The sequence below is a fragment of the Poecilia formosa genome, unplaced genomic scaffold, assembly GCF_000485575.1.
Source record: "Poecilia formosa unplaced genomic scaffold, Poecilia_formosa-5.1.2 Scaffold477, whole genome shotgun sequence".
NCBI classification, from domain to species: Eukaryota; Metazoa; Chordata; class Actinopteri; order Cyprinodontiformes; family Poeciliidae; genus Poecilia; species Poecilia formosa.
The window spans coordinates 349,810-377,364 of NW_006800416.1; the positions used below are offsets into that span (position 1 = coordinate 349,810).

Below are 27,555 nucleotides of genomic sequence, written 5' to 3' on the forward strand. Positions count from 1 at the left end.
CTCCCCAGATCCCGATGCTCCTGTCACCATGGAGATGATGAGTTCAGGGTGACTTTTGCACTCTTTTAGTGGCTGCTGTGGATTTTATTTGGAGGTGTCACAATAAAGAGGACTGAATACAAAATGAACTCTAAGCTGTTGAGTTTTGGTTGTAGACAACCTTTAAAATCATCTTAGTTTACTTCCACCTCGTGGTTACATGCACTATTTTGTGTTGCTCTACCAAAGAAATCCACAATATTTCCTTTGCAAAGAGCTTTAAACTGTAAAAACTAATTTAAATAAATGCATAAAGGCTCATAGACATTGTAACTTGATACATCTCACTATTTTAAAGTAGAGTAACTTCCAGCTAGGGCTTCACTAACGTAGCTAATGGCAGTATTTTACTTTAATTGTTTTAAAAAGTGGGAAACAAAACCATTTGTTAGCATATTTATACCTTTGTCTTTCCACACGTGACAGACCTGTAAGGTAATAATAATTATTGTCGCTATCAGCTCCTGGGGTTTCTTACCATTAAAGTAGTGAGTTTTAGCGATCAGAATCAAAAATCCTGAAACTCCCAACCAGCATGTCCAGCTACAGACTTCATGAAGGGCTGTGCTCTCAGATTTCCCTCCAACTTCTCAGAGTAAACACTCTCCTCCTCCCAGGAAGGTTTCCTACAGTGAGGTTTACTGTGGCAGCTCCTATAAGTCAAATGAGTACGTCATGAAATGTGGAAAAAAAAGAGAAAGAAAGAAACTACTGGCAACATTCCTCCTCATCACTCCTGTTATTCTTGGCTCAGGCAGTGCATTCTTACACCTGGACTGGATCACACTGCCATGTAGTCTAGGAACGCTTCTATGTATATGGAATTGACTGCACACACACACACACACACCAGCCCTCCTCAGTCAGTGATCAGTTGTGTCAATTTATTTAGATTAGGACTACTCTTTTTTTTTTCAAAATAAAAGCCAAGAACGTGTTCAATAAATGTGCTTGAATAATAACTAAATGATTAGAAGGTTCTGGGAAATATAAATCATATGTTGTTGTAAATATTTTTCAGCTAATTTTTTTTCATCTCCAAAACACTCAAAATCAAGCCTTCCCCCACCTACCCCAGTTGAGACATTACACTCAAAACAAAGCAAATCTCCCACACCCACACACACCACAAGTCACAGCAAGTGTAAATAAAACGACTTCTTATCCTTAAACACTCATTTATCATCTGTTTCTACATCCAAGATGGTTTTAATTGTCTTTCTCTACACACAAACTCGTTTTTATTCGTTTTGAAAGCACGTTTAGATCAGATATAATCAGATTTAAATATTGCTGCAGTGTGTTTTTTTTCTGTTTAATGTTTGATAAATCTAGCACCCACTGAACGACTGTTTTATTTACAACATATGTTGCCTACTTTTTAAAGCTCTAGCGACCTTTATTGAAAAGTAAAAGAATTTCTCACAAGACCGGGAATCAAACCCTCGACAACGTCACCCACTGCACATGGTGCGCGCGCACTACTAAACTCCCGTTAGCTAGCTAGCTGTCTCCCCGTTCTGCGTTTTAAAATGACGCCGTTTTCTTCCTCAAAAAAAAAAGTTTGTGGATACAAGATGTGTCAAAGTACGTTTAGTCGTGAGCCGTTAAAGCACTTTTATTTTGAAAATACCAACCGGAAGCTCGCTTGCTCTCCAAACCATTTGAGCGAGACCGTGGAGTAGGCGCTCAGACCAAACATCGCTCAAGCTGAGTCAGGACCTCTGCTGGCTCCTCAGTCACACACAGGCTCTTTTGTTGGATCTTCTCCTTCTTCTCTGTGATGGATCCTCCACCCACTCTCCTCTCTGGCGGGTAAACCGTGGACTTTACTGCTCGTATGATGGGAATATATCGCCGGTGCGCTCGGCCCCGTGGATGTACACAGCCTTGATGGAAAGCATGTCACCGCAGCAGGGGAGCATGGGACAGAACAGGTCCGACTCTCTGACGGGTGACAGCAAGCCGCTGCCCGACAACAAGAAGGTAACGGGGAGCTCGGACTCATTTTCGGGTGTGCGTTTCGTGACACTCGACCTCTGTTAAGGGTCCGCTAAGGAGCATTTGTTGATTAAAAACGGAGTTCAGGTGCCAAAACTTATACTATAAAAACTATATCTCGTATATTTCAACGTGAAATAGTTCTAAAATGCATTCTAAACGTGCTATTTTCTAAATTGTTCCTAAAAATGTTGACTAAGTATTCGAGATGTTTGGAGGTCATTATTTACTAATTGTTTAAGTTATCTTTTTTAAAATATGCCTCTGCTTTTACTTTATTAGAGAAGATATTTTACTGTTTTGAAGAAACATTTATGGAGTCTGTGTGAGGAGTACAATAATGAGAAAAAACGTGACATACCACCAACACCTGGGAAGCTTTTTAAAGTTTTTTTTTAGGTTATTTGCGGATTTATAGATGGAATAAAGTGTTTTAGATAGAAAAACAAACTTAAACCAAGAAAATCCTACAACACGATTTTCGCAATAATATCAATGTGCAAAAATAAATTGACAAATTATTTTTGAATTGTAATTCTAAGCCGTTTTTTTAAGTAGAAGTAGCCATTGTCATTGTAGATATTTCTCCCTCAGATTTAGCAGAATCTCCTTGAAATGCTTTGAGAACTTGTTGTAAACAGCGCCCCCCTCGCTTGCGTGTTTAAAACTGGTAACTGCATCTATGCGCAGAGTATCTTTTCCAAAAGAGCATTTTTAAAAGCAAAGCAGGTATTTACTAAGTCTCACCTAAACAGGTTAAATGTACGCAAAAATCTGTCATGTGCATTACTTAATTATTGTTTTGTGTAGCTTTTCTAACTGGTATGTCTTCTCTTTGCTTTTGAACATAACCCATATTAATTGGTTTTATGCTTTTACACCCTTTGCAGTACTGTGTGCTTTAACCACGTTTTTTTGCTAGTTCATGTCTTGGCATGGTTTGCTTTATTTTGGTTTTACTGATCAATAAATCATGAAAGAAAAGTTAAGGATTAACCCGACTCCAGAGACTCTAAAGATATTCAAAATATTCATTTTGTGTTGCAAGATGTGTAATTGAATGGATGTTGTGTAAAATTGCATTTGCACGTCAGGTTTCCTTTTCATCTTCTTGAGTCTATCAGCAAACCCCTCCCCCCCAAAAAAAATAAAATAAAACGGTGCTATTAACGAGACTCTTCGTCTCTCTGTGTCCCTAAAGTTGTGTCCTCCCAGTCATTCATCACATTCAGAAATAACAAGAGGTTAGGTTTTTTGAGTGACTGTTGTGCTTTCAGTTTTGATTTTTGCAAAGGAAAAGAAAAGAAAAGTCGACTGGGCCCTTTCTGAAAAAGGAAACACGACTGGTGGTCTGCGTTTAGGCTCATCTGATCGCAGCAGCAGCCTGTGGCTTTACAGCTAATCAGAAACTGAAACTGGATAAAGTCTAAAATTGATCTAAATGTCTGTGAGAGCTGGCTTGTTCTGGCACTGCTAAACCATTTATCCCTCCAAGCGCTCAGTCTGGTGTCCCGTGATGCTCATCAATGGTGCTTTTTTTTTAATGTTGGACTCTTGTGACAGTGGCCTATATGTCTCATGTAAGTCTGCTAAAACAGGAATGTTCCAGGAATGTCCTGGGTTAAAATGAGCTCCGGAGTCATGTTTAATTTATGTTGCACTGTTTGTAACTTGTTGTGATTTTGCTTATCGTTATTGGATTACCGTTTGGTTGTCGTTGCAGCTGAGAGGATGTCGGCCCAGGCCCTGTCAGGGAGGACACCTTTAGCCATCTTAAGAACAAATTCTGGGGAATCTTAAAGATTGTGCCACAGTCTCTGCATGCTGCTTCACTCCCTGCGACCTTTATGTTTTAGTCTGTGTCATTTCCTCCTCCCCTTCTCCACTGCTGCTGGCTCTTCTGCTTTTTCTGTCAGTCACAAACCTCCACCCTCCTCCACCCTTTTCTCTTAAATCCTCAACTTCCAGCCATTAGACAGCATCACAGAGTGCTGACTGTGGACTTTCTGTCCCCCGCCCCACCAACCTTACCATCGCAGAATGTAACCGAAAACACAGACGCAAACATTCACCTCTGCGTGTGCTCTGACTCATGTTTTGTGTCGCTCTTTCTGTCTGCCCCCTCAGAAGATGAAGACCCTCGCCCAGAGGCGACAGTCGGCTCCCTCGCTGGTCATCAGCAAAGCACTTACGAGATCCAGAAGCGCTTCCAGGTACCTGCAGTACACACCTGTCTGTGCTCCCATCAGAAAGGATCTGAAAGCGGTGCCGTTAAAACTGCCGACGTCCCGACTGTGTCCCGGTCGACTTCATCGAGGAAACTCTACTCCCGATATCCGTTCTCGTCGTGTTTCCGTGACATGTTTTTAAAAGACGACGGCGTATTTTTGTGTGGACGGCTTGCTAAGTTGCTGTGCGTGTTATTTTCTTTTCCTCGCTTTTCCCACATCATGGTGGCCCCCTGAATATGCAGTAGAGAGCAGCTGAAGCAACAGTCGTTAAATTTTATGACGTTTAAAGCAAAACGTCATAATGAATAGAGACATTTATTAACTTTTCCCATTAGTTTTGTTTGCAGAGGATTAGCTATAACTGATTGAAATAAACGATCAGCTTCACGAGCAAAAAAAAATAAAAAATTACACCAAAACAGAGAAACATGGAAGCGTTAGCCTAGCTTAGCACTTCCACTTACTGCCCAACACAAAACAGTCGTTATTGAAGACTGCAGCTGTTAAATCTTAACTGCATTTCAGGTAAATTGTTGTCAGGACATTATACTTGTAGCTTTATTGACCCAGTTTAATCCCCCCCCATGTTTGAGCAGCATATTAAGGCTGACCTATAAAAAAAGAAAAACAAAATCCAACTGGAACAAAATATCTGTTGCTGTCAGGAAGAAACGGACATTATTGCCGAGTTAAATGCTGCGCAATCACAAAACTAATTCATACCATGTGTGTTTCTCACCAAACATGACGTTGAGGTTAATTATCAGGCCTTATTGGCAAATTCCTCATCTTAAATGACGCCGCTCGGCGTCAGGGGCAAAAAAAAAAAACACAACAAAACAAAAAAATCCTGATTGGGACATTGGTGGCTGAGTCCTCCGCAAAATGCATGATGTGATGGATGCAGCGGCAGTTGAGTTAGCTCTAAGTTCCTCAGCGTGTATAAATGTTTACTCCCGGTATGACAGACCTTTCAAACAGATTAGAAAGTGTAACCCGTGTGAATGAAAAATCCTTTCCTCCAGTGTTCGCCCCCCCATCCCTTCTACTCCACGACAACATGTGCCGTCACTAACGGCGGACTCTGTTAAAGATTCTGACTTGACATAACGCTAAAGCGTGCCTTCACCAATGTCCGCTGAGCGTTTTCACAACCGCTGTGGAGCATTTTGCCAAGTCGGTCGCTGAGCCGATTCACAAAGCTTTCATGTTTTTGTCACTGAGTTTTCCCCAGGAAACACCAAGCGCTGATTTGAGAGGCTGATAATGCATAGATTAAAGAAAGGGAGGAAAAAAAAATAAATTTGAGCCTCGGAGGCTTGGGATAAAATCAACAGAGGTTTAAAACCTGGATCTCTGGCGAGTGAAAGTGGAAGCTGTTTGCTTGCTGATCTGAGTGAGATAGATTGTGGTTTTGAATGGCTAAGTCTACGATTTAGATATTTGCTCAAGAGTTATGTTTTCCCCTAGTTAGAGTAAAATCTCAAAGTTTGGCTTTGGAGGCTCACTCACTCACTCTCTCTCTCTGCTTACTTATCCCTGAGCTATCGGTCTTTTCATCACCACCTTCCCCCCCTCCACCGTATCACTCAGATCCCTTCCTTTTCCTTTACCAGGGTCGGGAATAAGCCCTTCCAATCCCCTTTGGCCGCACTGTTTATTTACAAAGGGCTTTGTTTATCTTCTAAACTGCGGCTAACTCTCGTCGATGCCAGCTTCAGAGGCAGGCTTACTCTCTCAATCTGCTTCCAGTTCTCTTAAAACCTTTTTACAGTCCAATGCCGTCAATGCCAGGCCGTATCTCAGGTGTGAACCGTTTTTAGCGTTTGTGGATGGAGTTCAGGTTTGACTGCGTGAAGCGATGTTTGCGGAGGGGCCGGGGGGGAGTGAGGAGGGAGAAACTCCCTGCGCTGTTAAATGGGTCGGTTCTCTTGGGGCAGGATTTGTGTGTTAAAGAGATTTGGGGAGACATATTCTGTTGGCAGGTGTGGTGAGAGGTTGAGAAAGGAACTCTATTGACTGAAAGACAAATAGTCTGCATGACAGAGCCGCTTAGTCTGTCCCAGTCTGACCTGACTGCGTGCGTGCGTGTGTGTGTGAGAAATGAGAGTGGATGTGGAGCCAGGACTTGACTCTCTCAGCTGTCACTCTTAACCTTTGACATTAAATTAGGAGCTGTCGGGAGGGAGGTGTTCATTTATCTCCAGTTGAGCGTTGGGGAGACGGGTCAACTTCTTGAGGTTTGCGACTGTAATCGTCAGAAGGTTGAAGTCCCGGCTGCGGCTGACGCTGCGCTCCAGCCGTTTGCCAAAACAGCCAATTTTTGTAATAAATTGGTTTGTTTTGTTGGGTTTGTCTAACCCTGTGCGTGCCTTGGAAAGAAAAGCACTGGAACCCTTAAGCCACATAAATGCAGTTGAAACGGATAAATAAGTGCTTCCAGCAGCTCCTGGCAGAGGCTTCAGTATCATTGCATCACCAATGTGCTCTTTATGCGAGTAAATCCCCTCCGAGACGGGAGGGAGAGAAACGAAAATGTACCGTTTGCGCCATTCATACTGTAACAGTGCAGCTATTTCTGGTTTCGCTCGTCTCTGCGTTTAGATTTTTATTTATTTATTTTTTTTTACTGGGAAGCGGGAATCCGGGAGGAAACTTAAATATACGGTGCTCCGCACATGCATTCATTTTCACTTTTCGCCATGTACAACTGCTAACTTCAGTGTGTCGGACCAACACAAAGTGGTGCGTAAAAGTAAAGTGGAAAGGAAAGGATGTTGAGGTTTTTATAAATGAAAATCTGAAAAGAAAAGTACGCACTTGTATGTGTTATTTACTCTGATGCCAATGACTGGAATCAAACACTATCAGCTCCATATAAGGGCCAGCTGGTTAGTAACTGAAGTCCACCTGAGTGTAATTTAATATCTATAAATAAGGCTGGTCTGTGAAGGCCAGGAAGCCAACTTCGCAAGTTTGCCTTTTTGGAAGAGTGGCAAGATGAAAGCTGCCGTAAAAACACACAAAGAAGTAGTTTGTCACAATCCTTTCACTGGACACAATAAACGTATGGAAGAAGGTACTCTGGTCAAATTTGTCCCAAACTGAACGTTTTGACCTGAATGCAAAATGCTACGTGTCACATTGCAAACAATCCTCCCCACGGTGGTGGCTCCGTCATGCTGTGGGGACTCTGGAAGCTGGTCGGAGTTGTCGGGTAATCTAGATGCAGCTATTAAAAACACGACAATCCTGCCTGAAAAGCTGCTAGAGGCTGCAAAAGACCAGAAACCGGGGTGAAGGGTCAACTCTCCTCAGCAACATAATCCAATCGCGCCAGATCAGATTCGGCCAATCAGACCCCAGATGTTCAAATCTGGTAGAGATGGATCTGAAAAAGATCGCAAGACTTCCAGTTGGTTTTTACGAAGTATTGAGTCAGGCTAGCTGAACGCTAAAGCAGGCCACTTTCTTCAGTTTGTCTGAAAATATCCACAGTGACTCCCTCTGCTGCGTCTCTGCCAACGGAGATGGAGATGCAACAAAGGAATAATCTAATCCGTCAATCTCCAGGATTTTTTTTTTTTGTAAGAGATTATGGAAACCAACCATAGGATTACACTCATCATCCTTAGGGAATTAAATTTCTATGCCATTGGAGGAAGATGGCAGCATTGTAAAAAATATGGAAAATTATGACCTGGCACCTTGTGCGTGCCAAAATTTTTACTTTTTTCTTTTTTTTTTCAATTTGCTGCAAAGCTGAAAAAAGTCATTTTGCTTCTTCTCAAAGCAAAAGTCTTTGAGAAGACTTTTGCTTCTCAAAGCAAAAGTCGATAATTTATCGATAAATGCCGATAAATCGGCATTTATCGGCCGATAAATGCCGATAATGCATTTATCGGCATTTAAAATCCCGATAAATGCATAGACATTTCATAGACAAGTTGACAACATTTGAAAAAACACCTTTTTACACAGACGCATAAGTAAGAATGGGTGATATTGACTTGGTTATTTCGTAGTACTATTGTAATATCAACAAAAATGACAATAAGCAGCAGTTATTACTTTTTTAGCCAACTGCATTAAACAGCAATCACAGCCTCATAAACATAAACACTGCTTTTGAAAACCACACAGTTTATAATTAGCTTCTTTAGGAGTCCAGTCAGATTAAGAAGTGTGATTCGTTACACCAACTCTGCACACACCAACAATGTTTAATCACATTTTCAAATTTATTGATACTCTATGGAAAAGTTAGTAAAACCAACAACCTCAACAATATGGACAGCTTTAGGGGGTTTGAACATCATACATTTATCGAGACGATGATGAATCGAACTTATCATGGTAACTTTATTGTGATAAACGATGTGATGAAAACACACAAGCATTATTTTCTGGTTTCAATTGTGAAACAGCAGTGGCTCATATCCTCTGGCTGCTTTACTAATAAAAAAGGGGAAGAATGAAAGTTTCCTGACCTCATCCTGTGAGTTACTGCATGCGTTTCCTCAACTACACTGGATCTGTTGCGATCTGGCGGGTGACTTTATAATTTTTGCATTTATTTGTTGCAGCGTAAGGTCAGTCAAGGAAAAATAACAAGAAGGAAATAATGGCGGCTGTCGTCAACAGTATTAAATCACCGCGGCTCTAATCGAGTTTGACGGCAGCCATGAAGAAAAGCGGCTACTGTGGATTTGGATGGTACAGGGTGGCGTGTGTCCGTCTCGAATGACGTCTTTTACAAGCAAAACGCTCTTTGTCTCCGTACGCTGCACCGTGAACGGCTGCACGTCTGGAGAACCTCTGACTGGTGATGCAACCTGTCAGTGTGAAGTTCGCTTGGAAAACAAATAAATAAATAAAAGTGACAGTTCTTCTCTTACAGTCAGCGTCCGTAATTGCATTCACTTGTTCCTTGTTGGCGTTGGTCCGATGCCAGAAATATTCACATTTGTTGGAAGTTAAGGTGTCAAATTCGGCCCCGGCGGACGAGCAAATGCAGTCGCAAGGTTTGTTTCAGGGATCTTATCAACGGGGGGCAGACTGTTACATTAGTGTGTCGTTTCCTCTTGAAAGGCTCCCCATATTCTCTCGATGGACTCACTGTTGGACAGGGTAGGTAATGCCTTACTGTAGCAGAGGGACCGTGTTACCCGAGACATGGAGAATGGAGGTTTTTGGCATATGCATAAAGTGGAGGCAGGCCAGCAGCGTCTTTTGTGCTTCACTTTGACTTTAAAAAAGAAGGCTAAGATTGAACTTTTTGTGTGTTTATAGATGCACTGTTTTTCATAAAGGTCTAACCTGCTGATGACACTTTTGATTTGTTTCTAAGAACCGTAGTTAACAATGTTCCAAATATTTTCATACTGGGCTTCCTGTTGCAGGCTGTCGGTGTTAATAATAACAAAGGCATCACATTATGTGTGTGTGGTGACTGTAAAACTACCTTAAACACGAAATGATACCGTCTTAAGCATCGTGTTTTACCAATTAGCATTCTTAGCATCCCTTACTGTAAACATCATACTATATAAAATCTGTATATTTAACAGTAAAGTTGTGACATGTAAGAATCCGTAAGCTATAAAACGATGTAAAATTGTTGATTTAATGTGAAGTTAATTGGTGAAAATAGTAATTTTTACATTTGTACAATCATTTTAGGAAAATTACTGTTATTTTCCCCAAGTTAAAACATCTTCACATCCCCAACAAAGACAAAGGCGTCTAACCATGAAAGAAGAAAAAATGTTGTACCCATAATTTTACGGTGTAATTCTGGCAGCCACAACTTCTAGCGTTTCACCTACAATTTCCTTTTTTTTCCTCCTTTTTTTTCCCTTTTAACAATGCAGTTTTCTTGTGGATTCTTGTAGATTCTTGACCAACAAAGATCTAGAAAGGAGAAACTTACCCATGATGCATCCAGCTGTGCTGTTATCTGGACAAACTCTCCCTTGTGATAATTCAGTCCTTTACCAGTTCAATATCATCAATAAATTGGCACAAATTGGTGCCCACGGCACACATGGAAGAAATGAAATTACCTTTAACCCATCAAAGTCTGGCTTTCTGTTGTTGCTGCCTGGATAAACGGCCAGTGTGCCTCCACAGAAATAACCATACATTTCGTCCTTCTCCTGACTTCATCAGAATCTACTACTGATTCTAAAAATGGTGAACTTTGAGTCTCCCCCCCACACACTAGCGACTTCCACACTGAAGGTTGTTGCTAACTGAGCTGTGGTTACATGCAGTGTGTTCTAGATCAACAAAGGATGATAAAGTTGGTCTACCACCAACACTCACATTTCCTGTTACTCTGACATAACAAGCCAAAAAAAAACAAAAAAAAAAAACCAATATGATTTTTATTGTAGTCGTTGTCTTCAGCATATCTTAAACCTGTTGGTTCTCGTTTCTGTCAGGCTGTTCAGCCTCTGAGGCCTGAGCTGATTTGGTGAATCAGAGTGAATGCTCTCCATTCAACATCTCTCTGCTGACGAACGCTGAGTCTCGCTCAGGAGTGAGGGTCCCTTCTTTTTATTCTTTCACAGCCTGACACAGTCCAACTTTGTGATTCACGCTGATAAAATCCATCAGCCTTTTTATATGCGCATTTTTGCCGCTTGAATATTCATCCCGCGGGGATTAGCATGCAGCGTCGTGCGAATCCTTGTGCGCTGACGCGCTCTTTTTGTGCGTTTCTGAAAAGTCAACATTTCATCCGCACAGAGCCGGGGCTTCGGCAGAGACGAGCGTGTACGTTCAGGCGGGGCGGGAGCGAAATTTATCAACATCACATGACGCACAATGGAGACATTAGCTCTTCATTCGTCAGATTCAAAGGACTGCGGCTTGGCTGTCAATCTGGCATTTAGGAGGGAGGGATGTGTGGTGAATACGGAAGATGTTGTCTTTATTAGCGGGAGCAGAGTGAAGTGAAAGGGAGCTTACAAAGCGGGGCTAGCTCCTTTATGTGTGTCTGCGCGCTAAGTGGAGGGTTTCTGAGATTTGAACTGAGGTGCATCTGTTATCTCAGCCCCACTTCATAAAGAAACCTAAATTTCCCCGCTTTCTGGTTGCAGCTTTTGTTTGCTTTTAACAAATAACTTCAGCTGACGTTTCCTCGGGACGTCTTAGGAGTGCGTTGGCCCAGGTATTTGTCGTCTCTACTTGTACATTTGGGAGATTGTAGCTTACTTGAACTGTGGCTTTTCCAAAGAGCTGAGAATATTTCAAAATGCAGGATGTTGTATGACGGACAGAGTTTACGGTTGCATTCGCACCAGCCACGTTTAACCCGCTCCAATCGAACTCTAGTTTGCCTGAAAAGCCCGGTTCGTTTGGGGAGGTGTGAACATGCAGTCGGCTTTAAAAGCGAACTCTTGTCTGCCTAAAAGCTTAGTCTCAGGTCAGTTGAAGTGAACTCTTGTGCGGTTCAAATCAAGTGCACATGTGAATGCCAAGCGGGCCAGAGACCGCTCCAAAAGCAGGAAGTGGACTACAGCGCTGGGCATTCTGGGTAAATACAACCAAAATGAGTCAAGCGCTAGCGGACAGAAATAGGATGTGGTCTTCTAACGACAAAAACGAAACCCTAAAATTTGACGCCGCTCTGTTTTTGTTTCCTTTTTGTGAAGAAGGAAGTTGCTCTCATGTCTTCTTCAGAGGTTTTCTTGTCGTTTCCTTCAGTAGTTTGTGGTGCAGCGCCACCGCAGGCCAGGGGGTGAACGGGTTTTTCAATTAGTTTGGTTCATTTGACAGTGTGAAAGGAAAATGTAGCAAAAGTTACAGTTTTGATCCCCAATCAAACGGACTCTACCAAACTATCAGATGTAAAAACTCCTAACTATATTAGAGCTGTTCTAAATTTGACAATATAGTTTCAGCAGCAGCGTGGTGAAAATAACACGATACAGGCGTCATTTCCTCTTGACTTTTCAGAAAAAAAAATCAAATAAAATTATGTTGCAACCACTTCCAAGCCTTGTTTTTTATTAATGTTTTCTTTTGAGCATCAGATCTGGACTTGGACAACAAAACTACAAGTCGATGACGTGGTCGGGGATCAACTTGTGTATCGAGTCTTTCTCTCAAACAAAACGAATTGGCATTTAAACATTTGTTTTGGGGATAAATCTGTGGCTTAAACACATCTGCGTGGGGTTTATTTCGCAACAAACAAACAAAAAAATAAATTCCATAGTTTTATTGTTTGACTGAGCAGCTCTTTGAATAGCATCAACAGTTCAGTCTCTAGTTTTATATCTGCACCACATGAGGGGCTGAAAATCCTGTGCTCAATTTACCAGAGATCTCTCAGCCCCGAACTTTTTGAGATTTATATTTGGAAGGCGCTCAAAGACGAGGAGAGAGCACTGTAACCGTGTCCCCCACCACCTTTTTTTTTTTTTTTTCTCCTTCGTTAATTAATTATGTAACCAAACCCTCGTCTGATGTGGCTGGAAGGACGTTTCTGTGAAGGAATTCAAGTTTCTTTGGCTCCTCGGCAAAACCTGATCCTCCGTTCAGCGCTTTCCTGCCAGAATACTAATAACGCTTTGCTTTGCTTTCCGAAGCAGCAGAGGCTTTGTTGATATGAGGGTGTGGACCTGTGGGCAGAGAACGTGTGCCCATTTGTGTACATAAAAGAGACAGAGATAGTAAATGTGGCTGGAAGGGGACAGTTAAGTGTTTTTATCGGAGAGCGATGGATAAACAGGAAAGGATGGAGCGCACTAATTGTTTCCTTTTTCTTCTAAAGAAAACAGTTCTTCCTTTTTATATCCTTTTAACAGTTGAGTGTATTGGCAGGAGAATAAAAGCCAAGTCTGAATGAAATTCAGAATGAGATTGTTTTGTTTTTTTTGTAAATATTTTAAACTATAAGCCCTTTTAATTAATAGGTGCTTCATAAAGCGCCAGGAACCTCAATATTTCCATCTCCAAAGCTGTTTTTATGCACATCTAAGGCACACAAACCGTGCGCAGCCCATTTTCCAGTTGGCTTAGGCAGCGCAGCTTATGATTTGTGGCTTTGTTCGAGCCCCAGCATTTATTTTGCAGCAAGAAATCAGGAAATATTGTGGCGAAAATTCCATTCCATTAAGTTTGGAGGAGCTATTGGGACATTTAATCCCCTTTCAATCCCTTCCAGCGTTGGTTCACCGCTACATGGGCTTCGTGTTTTTAGCTGTGCGGTCGCCGCCAGATCATTATGTTATACTGTCAATGAAAGGGGGGGGAAAACTTGGGTGTTGATGCACGTCAGTGAAAGCAGCGGAGCTGAGGAGATTTTCTGTTTTGTGTTTTGTTTTTTTGTTTTTTTTTATGGATGAAGCTCACTGGGAAATGTTTTAGGGTTATTTTTTTTATCTACCTGATGTTTTTTGTTTGTTTTTTTAATGCTGGTTCACAGTTTGCCAGACCTGTTTCACGTTCATACCCGAGTATTGTCATTGAGGTGAAAATGTATTAAAAGAGTAATGGCTGCTAATTTAATTGCTAACCTTGACAAAAATGATCTTAATTCTCCTTCTAACCTGACACAGATTTAGCATTAAGTAGTTGGAGGAAACTATTGTTGTTCCAAATTCGTCTTTGGTTTATGCGTGTTAACTTATTTCCATTGATTTCAGTTAAAGCGCCTCACAAATATTATTACACCCACTGGTTATTAACCAAAACCTTCGAACATGGAGCTTTGCTCTCTTTGGCCTACATTCAAAACTCTACACCACAGTGAAACGTGTTGGTGGTGGCAGCATCATGCTGTGGGGATTCGGGTTGACGTTGCTAGAGATGTCTGTACTAGAGTGGCCCAGTCAAAGTCCAGAACAAAATCCTGCTTAAAATATCTAAGACTGATAAAATGTCAATAACCAGAGCCGGATAGTAACTTATTACATTTACTTGAGTAATTTTTTAGAAAAAATGTCTTCATGGGTATATTTTTACTATACTTTACTTTTTGCTATTACTTGGGTGCCATTCTTTTAGTTTTGCTACACGTACTACTTAGACTTCTTGTTTGGAATATAACAAGCTTAATTTATTTATTATTATTTTATACCTGCTGAGCTTCATCCTGTCCTAACATACAGTATATTTACTTTACTCACTGTAAATACTTCATAGGTTATTTTCTTTTCTTTTTTCTTGTTTGGAAATGTGTTACCTGAATCTGTTCTTTTTTTTTTCTTAATTATTTTTCATTTTAGTTTTTAACCTACCAGAATTTGGACATAACTTTACATTTTTGTCTGATTCCATCATGTTTAAACATTAGACCCAATGTTCCCATCAGATTCTTTTAGTTACTTTTTCTTTAGTAAAAACATGTTAAACCAGTCCTGCTCTTACTTCAGGACATTTTTTGGTTACTCTGCCCACCTCTACCAATAAATTACGTCGACTTGTGGACCCGAAAAATTACCAGAAGTAACAAAACCAAAAAACCCGAAGTTTATAAGAATATTTTTTTTACAAAGAACCGTGCCTCCATAAGCAAATTTGATCCTCATGGTTTTGTTGTTCTCCAATATTCCCCCAATTGTTGAGGGGAATTTTAGCCGAAATGCATCGTTTGGTTTCCTAAACATATCGTCTTTCATGTCTCCAAACTCGTCACGGAGCTGAGTCAGAACTTTTGGTAATCGGAGGTGAATTTCATTTTGTGCCTTCTTTCTTCTTCCTTTCGTCCCTCCAGGGAAAGCTGCATGATGCCGGTCAGCCCCGAGTCGTGTCCTCTCGTCCAGGCCTTCCTGGCCGAATGCCTCGGCCGCCTGTTCCTGGGTCACGCCCAGACGCAGCTGAAGACGGGCCTGCAGACCCAGGAGAGACACCTCTTCCTCTTCAACGACGCGCTGCTAGTCGCTAAGGCCAAGTAAGCTTCCCCCCCGTTGGTCCAAACGTCCTGAAATTACTCGTACTGCCTCTTCCTGCCGCAGTTCGTCTGGCAGGTTGCAGAACATGGAGACAGAAAGATGCAAACAAGGGGGAGGGGAAAAAAATCTGAATGAGAATATTTTGGAAGAACATTTACAAACTCGTTGGGTGTTCTGGTTCTTCCTGATGCGTTCCAGAGATAAAGTTACGTTTTATCTCTGGTACCTTCAGATCCTCCGATTTTTCCAAAGCGCACAATTATTTCCCAGCCGATGAAATCGTTTCGCTGGCCCCGCAGTGAGGGACTCCCCACCCACAAACTAAATCACACAAGGACTCGCAAAAATAGCAACTCGAGGCACACGGAGACATTTTTGAGGTTTGCGTTCAGAAATAGACTGTAGCGCTGCACTTACTGTACACACAGACACGGCAGGACGTCTGTGGTGTGTCCCGGCAGTCACGTGCCAGCGGGGTGGAGCTGACCCTTCCAGGACAGAGACAACCTGCTGTAATTGACTTTAATTTTTTATTTCTTTTGTGGTTGAGCGCGGGTTGAGTTAGAGGAATGTGCAACAGCAAGAGGGGAGAAGACATTCGGGATCTATGTGTGCTTTTCCCTCCGCTGTATCGACCGAATATGTTCAACTGGATCATCTACCTCTATAATTAGAGATGTGGTAAACGGATGCACATTTTACTCTGAAAATAGAAACTTTTTATATCTTTATTTATAGAAAGTGTGTCGTAGCTTAGCGGAAGCATATCGTGAAAGTCCAACCTCAAACTGGATTCAGTTAAAAGACTAGGAGAAAAGGCGCCCAGTGTGGCGTCCCACACTGGACGCTTTATAAAGGCAAACTGAATGCATAAACTAATCGTCATATTCATTCATTCCTCCTGAATCAATGATTTGTGAAATAAATAATTTGCTACAGGGATTCTGACTCCCAACGGCAGGAGAAGGGTTTGGATACAAACACGCACCACACTTTTCACAAAGTTATTTTAAACTAGTTTGAACACCAGGCATCTTTTACACTCCTCAGGTAATACCACAATGCATTTAATGCGGGCCTATGATGCAAAATTTACATTTTGCACGCTTTTGTTCTTCCTTTTGGGCTTCAGCTGTTTCTAAAAACACTACCTAGTCCTTTGGGGGGAGGTTTGGCATTCAGTTTGGTGTCTGGAAAACGAGCTGTTGCCTAGCAACCCCAGCTAAACCTGGTTCGTCTCCTCATGTGCTGTACAATGGCTGCCGGAAAAGACAAGTGTCTTGTTGTTGACTTGCCATCCAGAAACCACTTGTGGCGTTCTTGTTGGTTGTGCAGGAGGCTCCACTAATGCTTTTCAAAGATGCACGGTGGTGTAACTGCGTACCTGTTTACATTCGCACATGAAAATGGCTGCAAGCGGTGAGTGGTCAGCAGCAGCTTATTTAAAGAGACAGAGGCCCTAAAACAGCTCATTCTGGAAGGCAGAATTGAACAGACTAAGATCTCACAATCCAAGAATGAGTTTTATGCAAACATAAATGTAATGAACATGTTTTACATAGACTTATCCTAACCTGTTCAAGGAAGCATAGTAGGTCTCCTTTAGACGTCTGGAACAGTTGGAAAACTTTTCAAGACTCCGATTTTTATCTGGGCTAACAGTTGTTTTGTACCTTTGCAGGTCTCCTACTCATTTCAAAGTAAAAGCCCAGGTCAGAGTGTGTGAGATGTGGACGGCGAACTGCATGGATGAGGTGTGTGAGGGAAGCACAAACCCAGAGAGGAGCTTCGTCATGGGATGGCCCACCTGTAACTTTGTGGCAACTTTCAGGTAAATATCTAGACTTGCACGCAAAACAGAGTAAGAAAAATGACTTTTAGAGACGCATAGAGCTGCATTCTTAAATGACTGTAATGTGATTCAAATAGGAGCAGATTGATGTCATTTGTCGTCGTCATACAGAATTTAATTCAAATGCTATCCCTCAGCATGAAATGCTCTTGTGAGTCAACAGGCTTGTGTTTCTGAAAGAGTACACAATGTTCTGAGATGCAGAAGCACATCACGGAGGGGGAACTACAAATCAAAACGCGCGGCTATAAAATCCCTTAAACCCTCGAGCGTTTGTGGCTGTTCCCGTTTTTTTTTTTCGAAGCGGTTCAACCGAGAGAAGACAACCTCATGTGTGCATGACGGGCCCCGACATGTAGCACAAACAAACGCAGTCGCACATGCCATGCCGTGTTTATGCACCTGCCTGTCAGCACCACACACACACACACACACACACACACACACACACACACACGCATCGCATTTTCTGTTAGCAGGAATCAAGCCTTCGCTTCAGGCAAAGTCTGCGGTTTGGGATTTGGAGAGAAGCTAAAGCTTTAATTATTATTCTTTTTAAAAACATTTTTCTTTTCTTATCTTCAGCTCTGAAGAGATCAAGGACAAGTGGTTGTCACTCATCGTTGGGTGAGTTGCTCCCTGGAACAAGCGCAGATCACATTTTTTGTAATACTTGAGATGTTTTTTGTTCAGCTCTGCGTGAGTGAAAAGTGAAACTCGATATAAAATGAACTATGTGACAGCCGTTGAAGTTATTTCATGACAGTGATTCTGAATGGAGCATAATTAATTGCTCTCCTTTCTTTTTCTCTCCATGTTCAGTCGGTTAAACGAAGGAAAAGAGAAGGACGATCCCAAAACCATTCCTCTGAAGATATTTGCCAAAGACATTGGAAACTGTGCATATGTACGCTTCCTTACTTGCTTCCCCTTTCTATTCCTACATCACAGAGATGTCTTCACTTATTAGTAGCATTGCCAACGTTTTATTTTATGCGACACACAAGTAAATCCGTGATGTTCCTCCAGGCCAAGACGCTCGCCGTCAACAACAATGACAGAACCGACGACGTCATTCGAATGGCTCTGCAGCAGTTTGGCATATCGGTAAGTAACAACGCAAACAACTTAATCTGACACTGAAGAATCTCTTCGTTTTCGGCGTTGTGGATGTGACTTACACGTGAACAGAGATTAGTCTGTCAGAGTGCTGTGGATGATTTATAATCTCTCTAAAAATTCAGAAAAACTTGGGTTTCAAAAATAGATTTCAATTCACATTCAACATTTTGATTTCTACGCTTCTAGCATTGACTAGTCATTAGTTTATTCACTTTAGCACCAGAGGCGCTGTCACACTGGGTGGATAGGTACACGGTTTCTGCAAAACAGTTTTTTTTTTAAACGTTTATTTAACCGGATAAACAAAATTTGAGATCAAGGCTTTTCCACCTGGCTAAGAAAGGCAACAGCACACGACACAATGACGGAGAGAAAAAAATATGCAAAATGTGAAAAATTGTCAATAAGGTGCAGTAGCTGTGGCAGTTTCAGATTTAAAACAGCTAAAACATAGGCACTGTTAATAGGATATCCGTTTTTTATTTTATTTTGTGAAAAGCGTTCAGTGAAATAAGTTCTGACCGTTTTAGTTCAGCTAGCAAAAGGCCAGAGAAGCTGAAAGCTGTCACTTTGTTTTTCTGCACACATGAACATAGAAAAGCGAACTTTCCTCAGAGCACGAGGCTTATCTTATTAGACGCTTCAGTTTTACATGCCTCGCTGGTAGCAAATGTGTCTAACTTTGACTTTACTTCCTACAGTGAACAAGTTCACTGGAAAATAGATTGGGTTTTCAAGTTTTTGGGTCTTGATGTGTTGCTTCTTTCTCAAACAAAAGTGAATTTCTTCTTCTTCTCTGTTAAGGGTTGTGTGAAGGATCACCGCTTGTGGGTCAGTTCCTGTAAAGATGATCCTCCATATCCTCTCATTGGTGAGCATTTTTGTTATCTAATATTAAATGAGCAATATATGATAGGAATGATTCCTAAGAAATTATCCATGTAGTTTTTTTAATATACATAGTATCACAAATTTCAAGTTGAAAACATCAGGCGAGAAGTAAAAGCTAAGAAAACCCCTCAGCAGGGCGTCGCTCCTGTTTAAGCATCAGAAAGTCAACATCTGGGAGCGTTTCAGTCCAGATGATTTTTCTTTTTCTCTTTTACTCGCGGTGGTATTTCCCTGACATTCCTCCACCATAATCTTTTTATTCTGTCGTTCACGTGAAATTTTCCTCCGTTTTTTTTTTTTTAAGACGTCGCTGTTGCGCCGCGCCAACTTGGGCCATAGTTTCTATCACGTTTTCTCTTGTGCTTCTCCTCCTCGCGCTGCACATACCACAGCTTCAGCCTCTTAACCTCTGCGCTCTGACCTTTCCATTCAGGCCACGAGTTTCCCTTTAGCATCAAGATGAGCCACATTCGGGACGGAGGGAGCAGCCCTGGCGGACAAAGAGGAGGGCAGGGGAGGGAGCCCATGAGTCCGACCGACTGCCCCGAAGTTCTGCTGCTGGACCAGTGCCTTCCCCCAGACACCCAGTGCCAGTTCATCCTCAAACCCAACAAAGTGGTCCTTGAGCCGCCACAGATTATAGGTGAGTTGTTTTTTTTGTTTGTTTTTTAAAAAAAAAGGTTTTTAAAATCAACATTTCATCAAAATACATCCAATCTGGGACAAACTTCCAGAAAATTGTAAAACACAGAAGTCATTTAAATCCACTAAACCTGTTTACATTTGCCTTTGAACCGTAATTAACGGAGCATTGTCCAACTATACATGACGCCTATTGATGTTTTTGATGATGGCACTCGATGAAATGTAATGTTTGCTCTCAAATTGGTGACTTTTTTTATGATGGAAAGGACTTTGACCGTCCTTGTAGCTGAAATGTGCTGTGAAAATAAACTTGATTGCCACCATTCTGGTCAGAAACTTTGCAAAAATTGGAAAAAGTTTGGTAAAGGATGAACAAAATGACTCTAAAAACTAGTTGGGAATTCTGATATTGGACGTTTGGGCAGCTGCCCAGGGTGGCATTAGAGAAGGGGCCACATGAGCGCCAGATATAAGTTGTGCTTCTGAAGAAGTTTTCTATTGCTTTCATGCATGTGCAACTGGCACCACTTGTTTGCTCTTAAGGACAACAGAAATCAGGTGATAACCTGCACTTTGGTTGGAATTAGCAGAAGGAGACTTTGGCTGCTTCTGACAAAACCCTCCTACTTGTATACCTTGTATACTTGTAAACCAGAGAGAGTCATGGAGTTGGATCGATGGACAGTTGCTTTAAGGCAGAGGGGTCAAACTGTAGCTTTACGTTTCTACCCTCTAGAGGGCCAAATAAAATGAACTTTAAGATAACAGTTTTTGTAAATATTACTTTTTTTCCATTTGTACCGAGCCAAATTACATCAGTGTGAAAAGTTGTCGAAAAAAAGCTGCATTTAAAGACGTACTTATTGAAAGCAGACAAATTTGAACAGTTTATAAAACTGGTGTTTTTTTTTCCCCTTTGAGGACGTTGATGATCTTTATGTGGCGCGAAATGAAAAACAAGTTTGACATGCGTGACCAGCTCCTGCCCGTCGGTCCGATTGTCTGTGAAACTGCATGAATAAATATGAAAATGAAGAAGCGTTGATGCAGAACAGAAAGTACTTCCTTACCTGAGCAGCCTCACGTTTATGCTTCGGTCGGCGTCGTTCAGGCTGCGGACGGAGCGACAGGTGCACAAGAAGAAAAGAACGGTGGGAAGAGATCGAAACGACAAAGGGTTACAGCAGGGACGCTGAGGCAAAATACAAAGAAAAAAAAAAACCGTCAAGATGGACAGAGGCAAAGAAGCCCCAGAAGGCACAGAGGCGAGTGTGAGAATAGGAAGATGGAAAGCGAAAAGAGGTGACACAGCTATTGAGTAAGACCGAAGGCCGGCAGAGGTGAAGGAAAAAAAACAAGCGATCTCGGATGATGGCGAGAGAGAGGAATTTGGTTAGAGGGGGGAGGATAAGAAAACGGGGGGGACTTTGAATACGAGCAGGATGGAGAAATGTAAAGGGGGGAGGAAGAAAAACACGACGGCTGCGGCGGATGGGGCCGAGGACAAACTGCGGATACAAAAACCGGAATGGAAAATAAAAAAGAAAGAGAGGGGATGACATGGGGTTTAAAGGAAAACAAGTTGTGGAGCAAAAAAACTGTGTTTTCCAGTCGAGGAGGCTCCAGTTTACCCACCGCAAGCATCGCCGCGGATTCTTTAGCTTCAACCATAACAGCGTGTTACACAATTCCTCCATACCAGCCTCACAGCCGTGGACGGGTAATTGCTCACACCCTCACTGACAGATCCCGAGTGTTTGCATCGACCCAGTGGCTGCAAGGTAGAATCCCCTTTTCAGGTTGTGGGGGAAAAAAAACAACAACTTTCTCCTCATCTTTCCTCTTGGTGGATCCATAAGTAGACATTAAAAATATGTACTTGACTTGGAGGATTTTATGAAAACCTTAAATAAGTTGAAGAGGTACAAATACTTTGAAAAGCACCATAAGTAATGATGAGAGGCGGTGGAGGACTAAAAGAATTTGAAAGTAAAAAGTATCTGTCCAAGAAATCACTAGAGTAAAAAAAAAAAAAACCTCAACTCACGTTCTGATTTACTTATCAGACATTTACTATTTAAAAATTACATCGACAGACAGACCAAAATGTAAAGTTATGTGAAAATTTTGCCATTTTAAAGACCAAATTGAAAATAATTCATGTAAACAACAAAAACTTAAAAATCGGTTTCTTTCAATATGAAACTTTTGGGTAACACTTTATTTGACGGGGTGAGCATAAGACTGACATGACATTATAATAAACACAAAATAACACCTGTTGGGAACATGAAGGAGTCTTTATGAAGGTTTATGACTGTTGTCATGAGGTAAATAATGACACTTTTAATGCAAATTTTAATAGAACTTTTCATTAGAAGGGTCATTATTGACCGACTAAAGCAAAGACGACACTTTTAATGGACTTTTAATGCATCTTTTAGAGCAACTTTGCATTAAAAGTGTCATTATTTACTAAATGACACTTCATGTCAACAGTCGTAAACATTCATGAAGACTCCTTCGTGCTCCTGGCGGCTGTTTTGTCATGTCAGTCTTATGCACACCCCTTCAAATAAAGTGTTGCCAATTTATCACATTTTAGCAAAAACTGCAGATGTGTCTGCAGGTGAATCTTTGGTTAAAACATGTTTGATCTTCACTCAGTGGGTAGAGTACCCAGTGAATTTTACCCAAGAGTAGCAATACTTCATAATAAAGTTACTGAAGTAAAAAGTACAATGTAGTAAAACTATTCCTAAAAATAATTTTTTTTTCGCCCTCCAAAAAAATTTGACTAGTTATGACAGAAGTGGTTCAGTCACACCACTCCTTCCGTGAAGATTTTGTTTTCTGCGTTTTATCAAAAAGATCACTCGGTTTCGATACAAAATGTTCTGCTAAATCGCTGCAACGTCTCGAAGATGCTCACTTAATCCAGAGCTGTCAGCTCCAGGCATGGAGCGTCGTCTGCCTGCTGGGTCTCCAGACCACCACAGCCCTCGTCATTCACACATGATTATTAAGCCATTAAACCGTTGAGGTGCTTCATGCCTTGGAGCTGAACATGAATCATCAGGTTTGGTTTATCTTGCGAGGTTCTTTATGGGGGGGATTATTTTGACACAACTCCGTTTTCTCTTGCGCAATGGGATTGAGAAGTGTGGCCGCCACGTCACTCCCTCTCTAAACACCAAAAAAAGAAAAAAAAATGTTTCCAATATACCATCTCCGTCACCCAAACATGCTTTATAATTTCTCTTTAAAATGTTCCAGATGATTTGCTCCAATTGTGGTTTTGGGGGTTAAAGGAGCTTCTTGGCTGAGGTCGGAGAGAAGACTTAGAACAAAAACCACTAAACGGAGCCTGCTGTGCTTCTCGATGGAATCGGATGAAATATAATGGAAACTGTCATCATGACTTTGGTTGTGTGTTAAGTTTTGATGACCTCGGGTGCGTCTCTACAGTTCTACTGTTTAAGTGGAGGTAGTTTGTTGTATGCAAAGACCCTGAATGTGAAGCGTAAACTTGAACAGATACGTTGTGAAGTAACAACTGTTGACGCATTGATCCACGTTTTGGAGCCGATGTCCAATTTACGATTTTTCTGAAGCTTTGACGCACTGATTTTTAACCACTGTAAGGACTTCCCTTGGTGACCTCAGGATATATTTCAGTGTTTTTTTGGTATAAATTTGTTTACTATGGTACATTTATAGTCAACAAGTGATTTCACCAAAACAGCCAAAGGTTGTTTCAGTCGGCAGAACTTCACTGGTCCAGGTGAGTTCAAAGTCTGGTCACTAATTTTTGTTTGTTTGTTGGTAAAAATTTAGCCAACAAAATGGAGAACAATTGATGAAACCCTAAAATTTGGAAATTGTCTGTTTTTCTTTTAATAAGGCAACGATCTGAAGCCATTTTTTTTAAATGTTTTTGATCTTTAATGATATACAGATTTTATAAAAAAAAAAAAAAGTGTTTTTGAGCAGGTATGACTAAATAAATGAATAAAAAACTAACTCTTCCATTTTTAACTTTATGCATTTTGTTTGGACACCACCACTCGAGTTTACGGGACAGAGATGGAATAAAACTCAAAAACAGTCGTCCCCTTTTATAAGTCACATCCTTGGCACTTTTCACAACACAAAAGGTCACCATATCAGAAGAGGACACTAATTACCAATTGTCTGACCTGATATTTGAGACACAACAAATCATATTTACTAATAGATGAGCTAAATAGTTTTTATCTTGAACAACTTACTGTACTGGAATTAGCATTGCTAACTGTGCACCGCCTCACTCTGCTAAATGTAATTTTTGTTACTGATTTGTCAGTTGGTGTCTGTTTTTATGACTTTGTTTCTGTGGTTTTAGGATGCACAAATGAACTTGATTTGATTGTCCTTAGCATAAGTACAACCGACCTTCACTCGTAGATTTGTATGCCAACGTTTCCAATACGGATAAAAGTGCAAAAAGAAAAGAAGAATCTTGTTTGAATCTGTTCAGCATTCCTGTTATCTGCTGAAGTTTGACTGACTCACACCAAACGTTCCTCCGTAGAGAGTACGATGTGGTCAGCTTTCTGCATTTTCCTTGACATTGAAAATGGCCGAGTCTTCCTGCCTTTGCAATGTTAAGAGTGTCTTTAGGTGAATGAAGTAAAGCACTAAAAGAACAGGGATTTTTTCTTTTACTATTTATCTGCATATTCTTGAATAAAAATGTACTTGATGTACATAAAACACTTTCACAACTTTCCCAGAAAACAGAACGACACACTATGTAGAAGAAACAAACACATTTTGTCCATTTGGAAAACTTGGAACGAACTTTTGTTGCATTTATGACCTTTTTAACTCTCGTACTCGGTACGTTGGACCGGTGCAGAAATGTTGTTTACAAAGTGCAGGAATGAGAGCAGAAGTAGCACATAAAGTTCAGCAATTAACCTGAATTGCTCAGTGCATTTTTGCCTGCTGTGTGTGTGTGTGTGTGTGTGTGTGTGTGTGTGTGTTCAAGGGTTCCAAACCGTTTCTTGATGCTATGATTACAATTTTTTTTTTCTTGAGCAAAATCCCATCACTTACTTTTTCCCCTCATTCCATTTTTTTTTCTTGAGCTCTACTGAGACCAAAATTAAAGCTAGTCCGCTAACCAAAGTAGCAACCACATGTAACTGAGGGGCTGCCCTCTATTAGATGTTTGTCAAATCCCATATTTTCTGTCATATTTAGGCTGCCAGGCTTCTCATATCAGAGTCTGAGCTCTGATATAACAGAGCTTAAAGAAGAAGGCAAGAATTAGAACTATCTTCTTTGTTTCAGCGTTTTAAAGTCACTGCGTTCTCGAGGCTTTGGCCCACTGTGTGGACAAGCGGTCTGTCTGTCGCCTCCTCGTTGAGTCGTAATAATTTCGCAGCAAGGTCAGCGGTCCTTTGTTGATGAGAAGTACCGGAGCGGGCCAGTAACTGAGTTGCTGTTGAACTTTTGTTGCGTCGTTCAGGCACGACGCCATGACTGACTGTTAAATCGTGAACTCTGCAGTGTGTTTTGCGTGGGGCCTGTTTTGGCCGCGGGATCCCCCGCCCGCTTAAAGAAGCTTTTGTTTTTGTTCGAGTCCCCACCCTCGGATACGAATCACAACTGCCTAGTAAAGTAAATGGCGTTATTTGAAGGCCGTAGGCAGGCCGGATTCGCAGCAGTTGTGTGCGAGTGCAGCCGCTTGTTAAAAGATTTATTACGAGGTTTCGTGTTTTTTGCCAGGTCACTTGCTATTAGCAGCACATTGTGTGATACCAGTTGATATGAAATCTCTTTATGGGTGGTAATAGAAATAATTAGGGTTTTGTGTAAGTAGTTCACACAAAGACTAGGATAAAGTCAACTTAGCTCAACTGATCCCAACATGCAGGAAGCACTCTCGCCTTGCAGCAGGAAGGTCATTGGTTCAAATCCTGGTCTGGGGTCTTTTCTGCATGTGAGGGTTTTCGGTTGCATTTTCCACTTTTTACCAACGGATCACAGAAGCGTTTGAATCCTTTTCACATTTTTTTGTTTTTTTTTCTCACGTTGCAACTACAAACTCGTGCCAGTGCACCCGCAAAAGGTAGAGATTAATTCTGAACTGCAAGGAAAATGATGCGTGATTTTCAAGTTTTAGCTCAAATAAAAACCTGTAAAGTGCATTTATGTTCAATCGCCTTTTACTCTGAGACCCCTAAATGAAATCCGGTGCAACCAGATGCTAGAAGTGATCTGGTGAACCAAAACTTTTGGTCGTCTGACACCAAAACTTAGTTTTCTGGCTCACGTCTAAACTAGCTCTACCATTTGCTAGTCGATTAATTGTCCCAGAAATTATTGCGAAAAACAATAATATTGTTTTGAGACCATTTTTAAGTAATATATTGATAATGGCGAAATAATTCAAGTTTGCCCTCATAGGACTAATAAACACAACAAGCAAAAACTATGAAATAAAATGGAAATTAAAACCACATATAGCCAAAACCATAAATGACATGGACTATGAAGCAAAATTACCTTTCAAAAAATATGAATCATCAGAATGGAAATTATTGAGCTTATTTTCGTTTATAAAGCGATTGACTATATTGCGACAGGCTTAATCTAAACTTTGAACAGCAGCCATTAAGAGGAGTCTGCAGCTACTTTGCATTCTGTAATTATTACTTTGTATATTTATATATATATTTTTAAACAATTCCATACATTTTAACAGGCGGCTCAGAGTGAGCAGACGCATGGCAGACCTGTGCTTGCAGAGCGCAGGTACAGACTGTGACCTCGGCACGCAGCAGAGGACACGCAGTGACGAATACGAAGAGACAACCACAGGGCCCCTTGCATGTATGTCAGAGGACATCCAGAAAAACATAACCACATCCTACTGGCTCACACACAAGCCTCAAAATAAACGCTGTCCTCAGCCACCAACACACGCCTTCCTTCATTTTCCTCAGCGACTCCTTCTGTGGGTCTGACTCGTTCCCTTTTCATGAAACCTGCACTGAATGCACCCGTCCTCCCTGCGCACGCCTCACCTCAACCTGCCCTCAAATGTAGCTGCAGGGAGACCCGACAAAGTAAATGATGAATCAGTTAATCCCATCGCAAGTTAAAACGAGCTCAGGAAGTTCCACTGACTTATTGTTTTTCTCTTTCTACCAAAAACTGGATGACAAAAGTTTTCAGTCTGGTACTTTGGTCTCAACTGGACCTTTTTTTATTTAGCGACTTTATACATAATTTTATTTGTTTTTTGTTTTGTTTATTTTACACTTAAAATAACTTCCAGTTCCAGTGTCACATGTTCATTAGAATTTAATTGTTCTTGCACTTTTACACCATTACCCTTAAAAACGCTCTCAAAACGACAATATTACCGTTTATCGCAATAACTTCTGGGACGATTTATCGTCCAGCAAAATGTTTTATCGACACAGGCTTAACTAAAGCCACTGTGAATGAAAATGCAGATTAATGTTGTTTAAGACGCGTTACCTGAAACCAACACCTGCATGTTCTTTACTTGTTTTTCCTCTGCAGAGCCCGGCCACCAGAAGACCTTCAAGAGGAAGCGATCCCTGATCAACTGGCCTTTCTGGAGGGGCTCCAGCACCCAGCTGGACAGCCTGCCTCTGTCCCCATCGCTGCTGTCTCCTAGCCAGGGACGGCTGTTTGGACAGCCTCTGAACTCGGTGTGCTCTTCAGATCACGGCCTGCCCAAGCCCGTCATGGTGAGATGACTGCAAGTTACTCAGATTAAAGATTTTTGGGGAGACGGGAGGAAAAAAAAAAACAAAGGAGTGAAATAATGTCTTTTTCTTCTCCT

At 41.3% G+C, this 27,555-nt stretch overlaps 2 protein-coding genes across 4 annotated transcripts in view; one reads left to right on the top strand and one right to left on the bottom strand.

The window, feature by feature from the left end:
* rnf17 (ring finger protein 17) overlaps positions 1-9,004 on the bottom strand; it is a 110,661-nt gene extending 101,657 nt beyond the window's left edge. The window contains exon 1 of the mRNA XM_016664319.1: positions 8,762-9,004. The gene's annotated coding sequence lies outside the window, so the exon portion shown is untranslated. The remainder of the gene's footprint in view (positions 1-8,761) is intronic.
* The window catches only part of LOC103156389 (rho GTPase-activating protein 20-like), a 67,553-nt gene that overhangs the window by 27,599 nt on the left and 12,399 nt on the right, over positions 1-27,555 (top strand). For 2 of the 3 annotated variants that reach the window (XR_001659676.1, XM_016664320.1), the window contains exons 2-10: positions 4,168-4,253; positions 15,001-15,177; positions 16,860-17,009; positions 17,616-17,657; positions 17,853-17,937; positions 18,060-18,137; positions 18,957-19,023; positions 19,477-19,686; positions 27,270-27,460. Coding sequence is in view for 2 of the 3 variants with exons in the window: in XM_016664320.1 (XP_016519806.1) it covers positions 4,168-4,253; positions 15,001-15,177; positions 16,860-17,009; positions 17,616-17,657; positions 17,853-17,937; positions 18,060-18,137; positions 18,957-19,023; positions 19,477-19,686; positions 27,270-27,460 (1,086 nt within the window). In the remaining variant the exon portion in view is untranslated. Of the gene's footprint in view, positions 1-1,709; positions 2,026-4,167; positions 4,254-15,000; positions 15,178-16,859; positions 17,010-17,615; positions 17,658-17,852; positions 17,938-18,059; positions 18,138-18,956; positions 19,024-19,476; positions 19,687-27,269; positions 27,461-27,555 lie in introns of those variants that run through there. The other variant, XM_007578411.2, reaches the window with a different exon arrangement.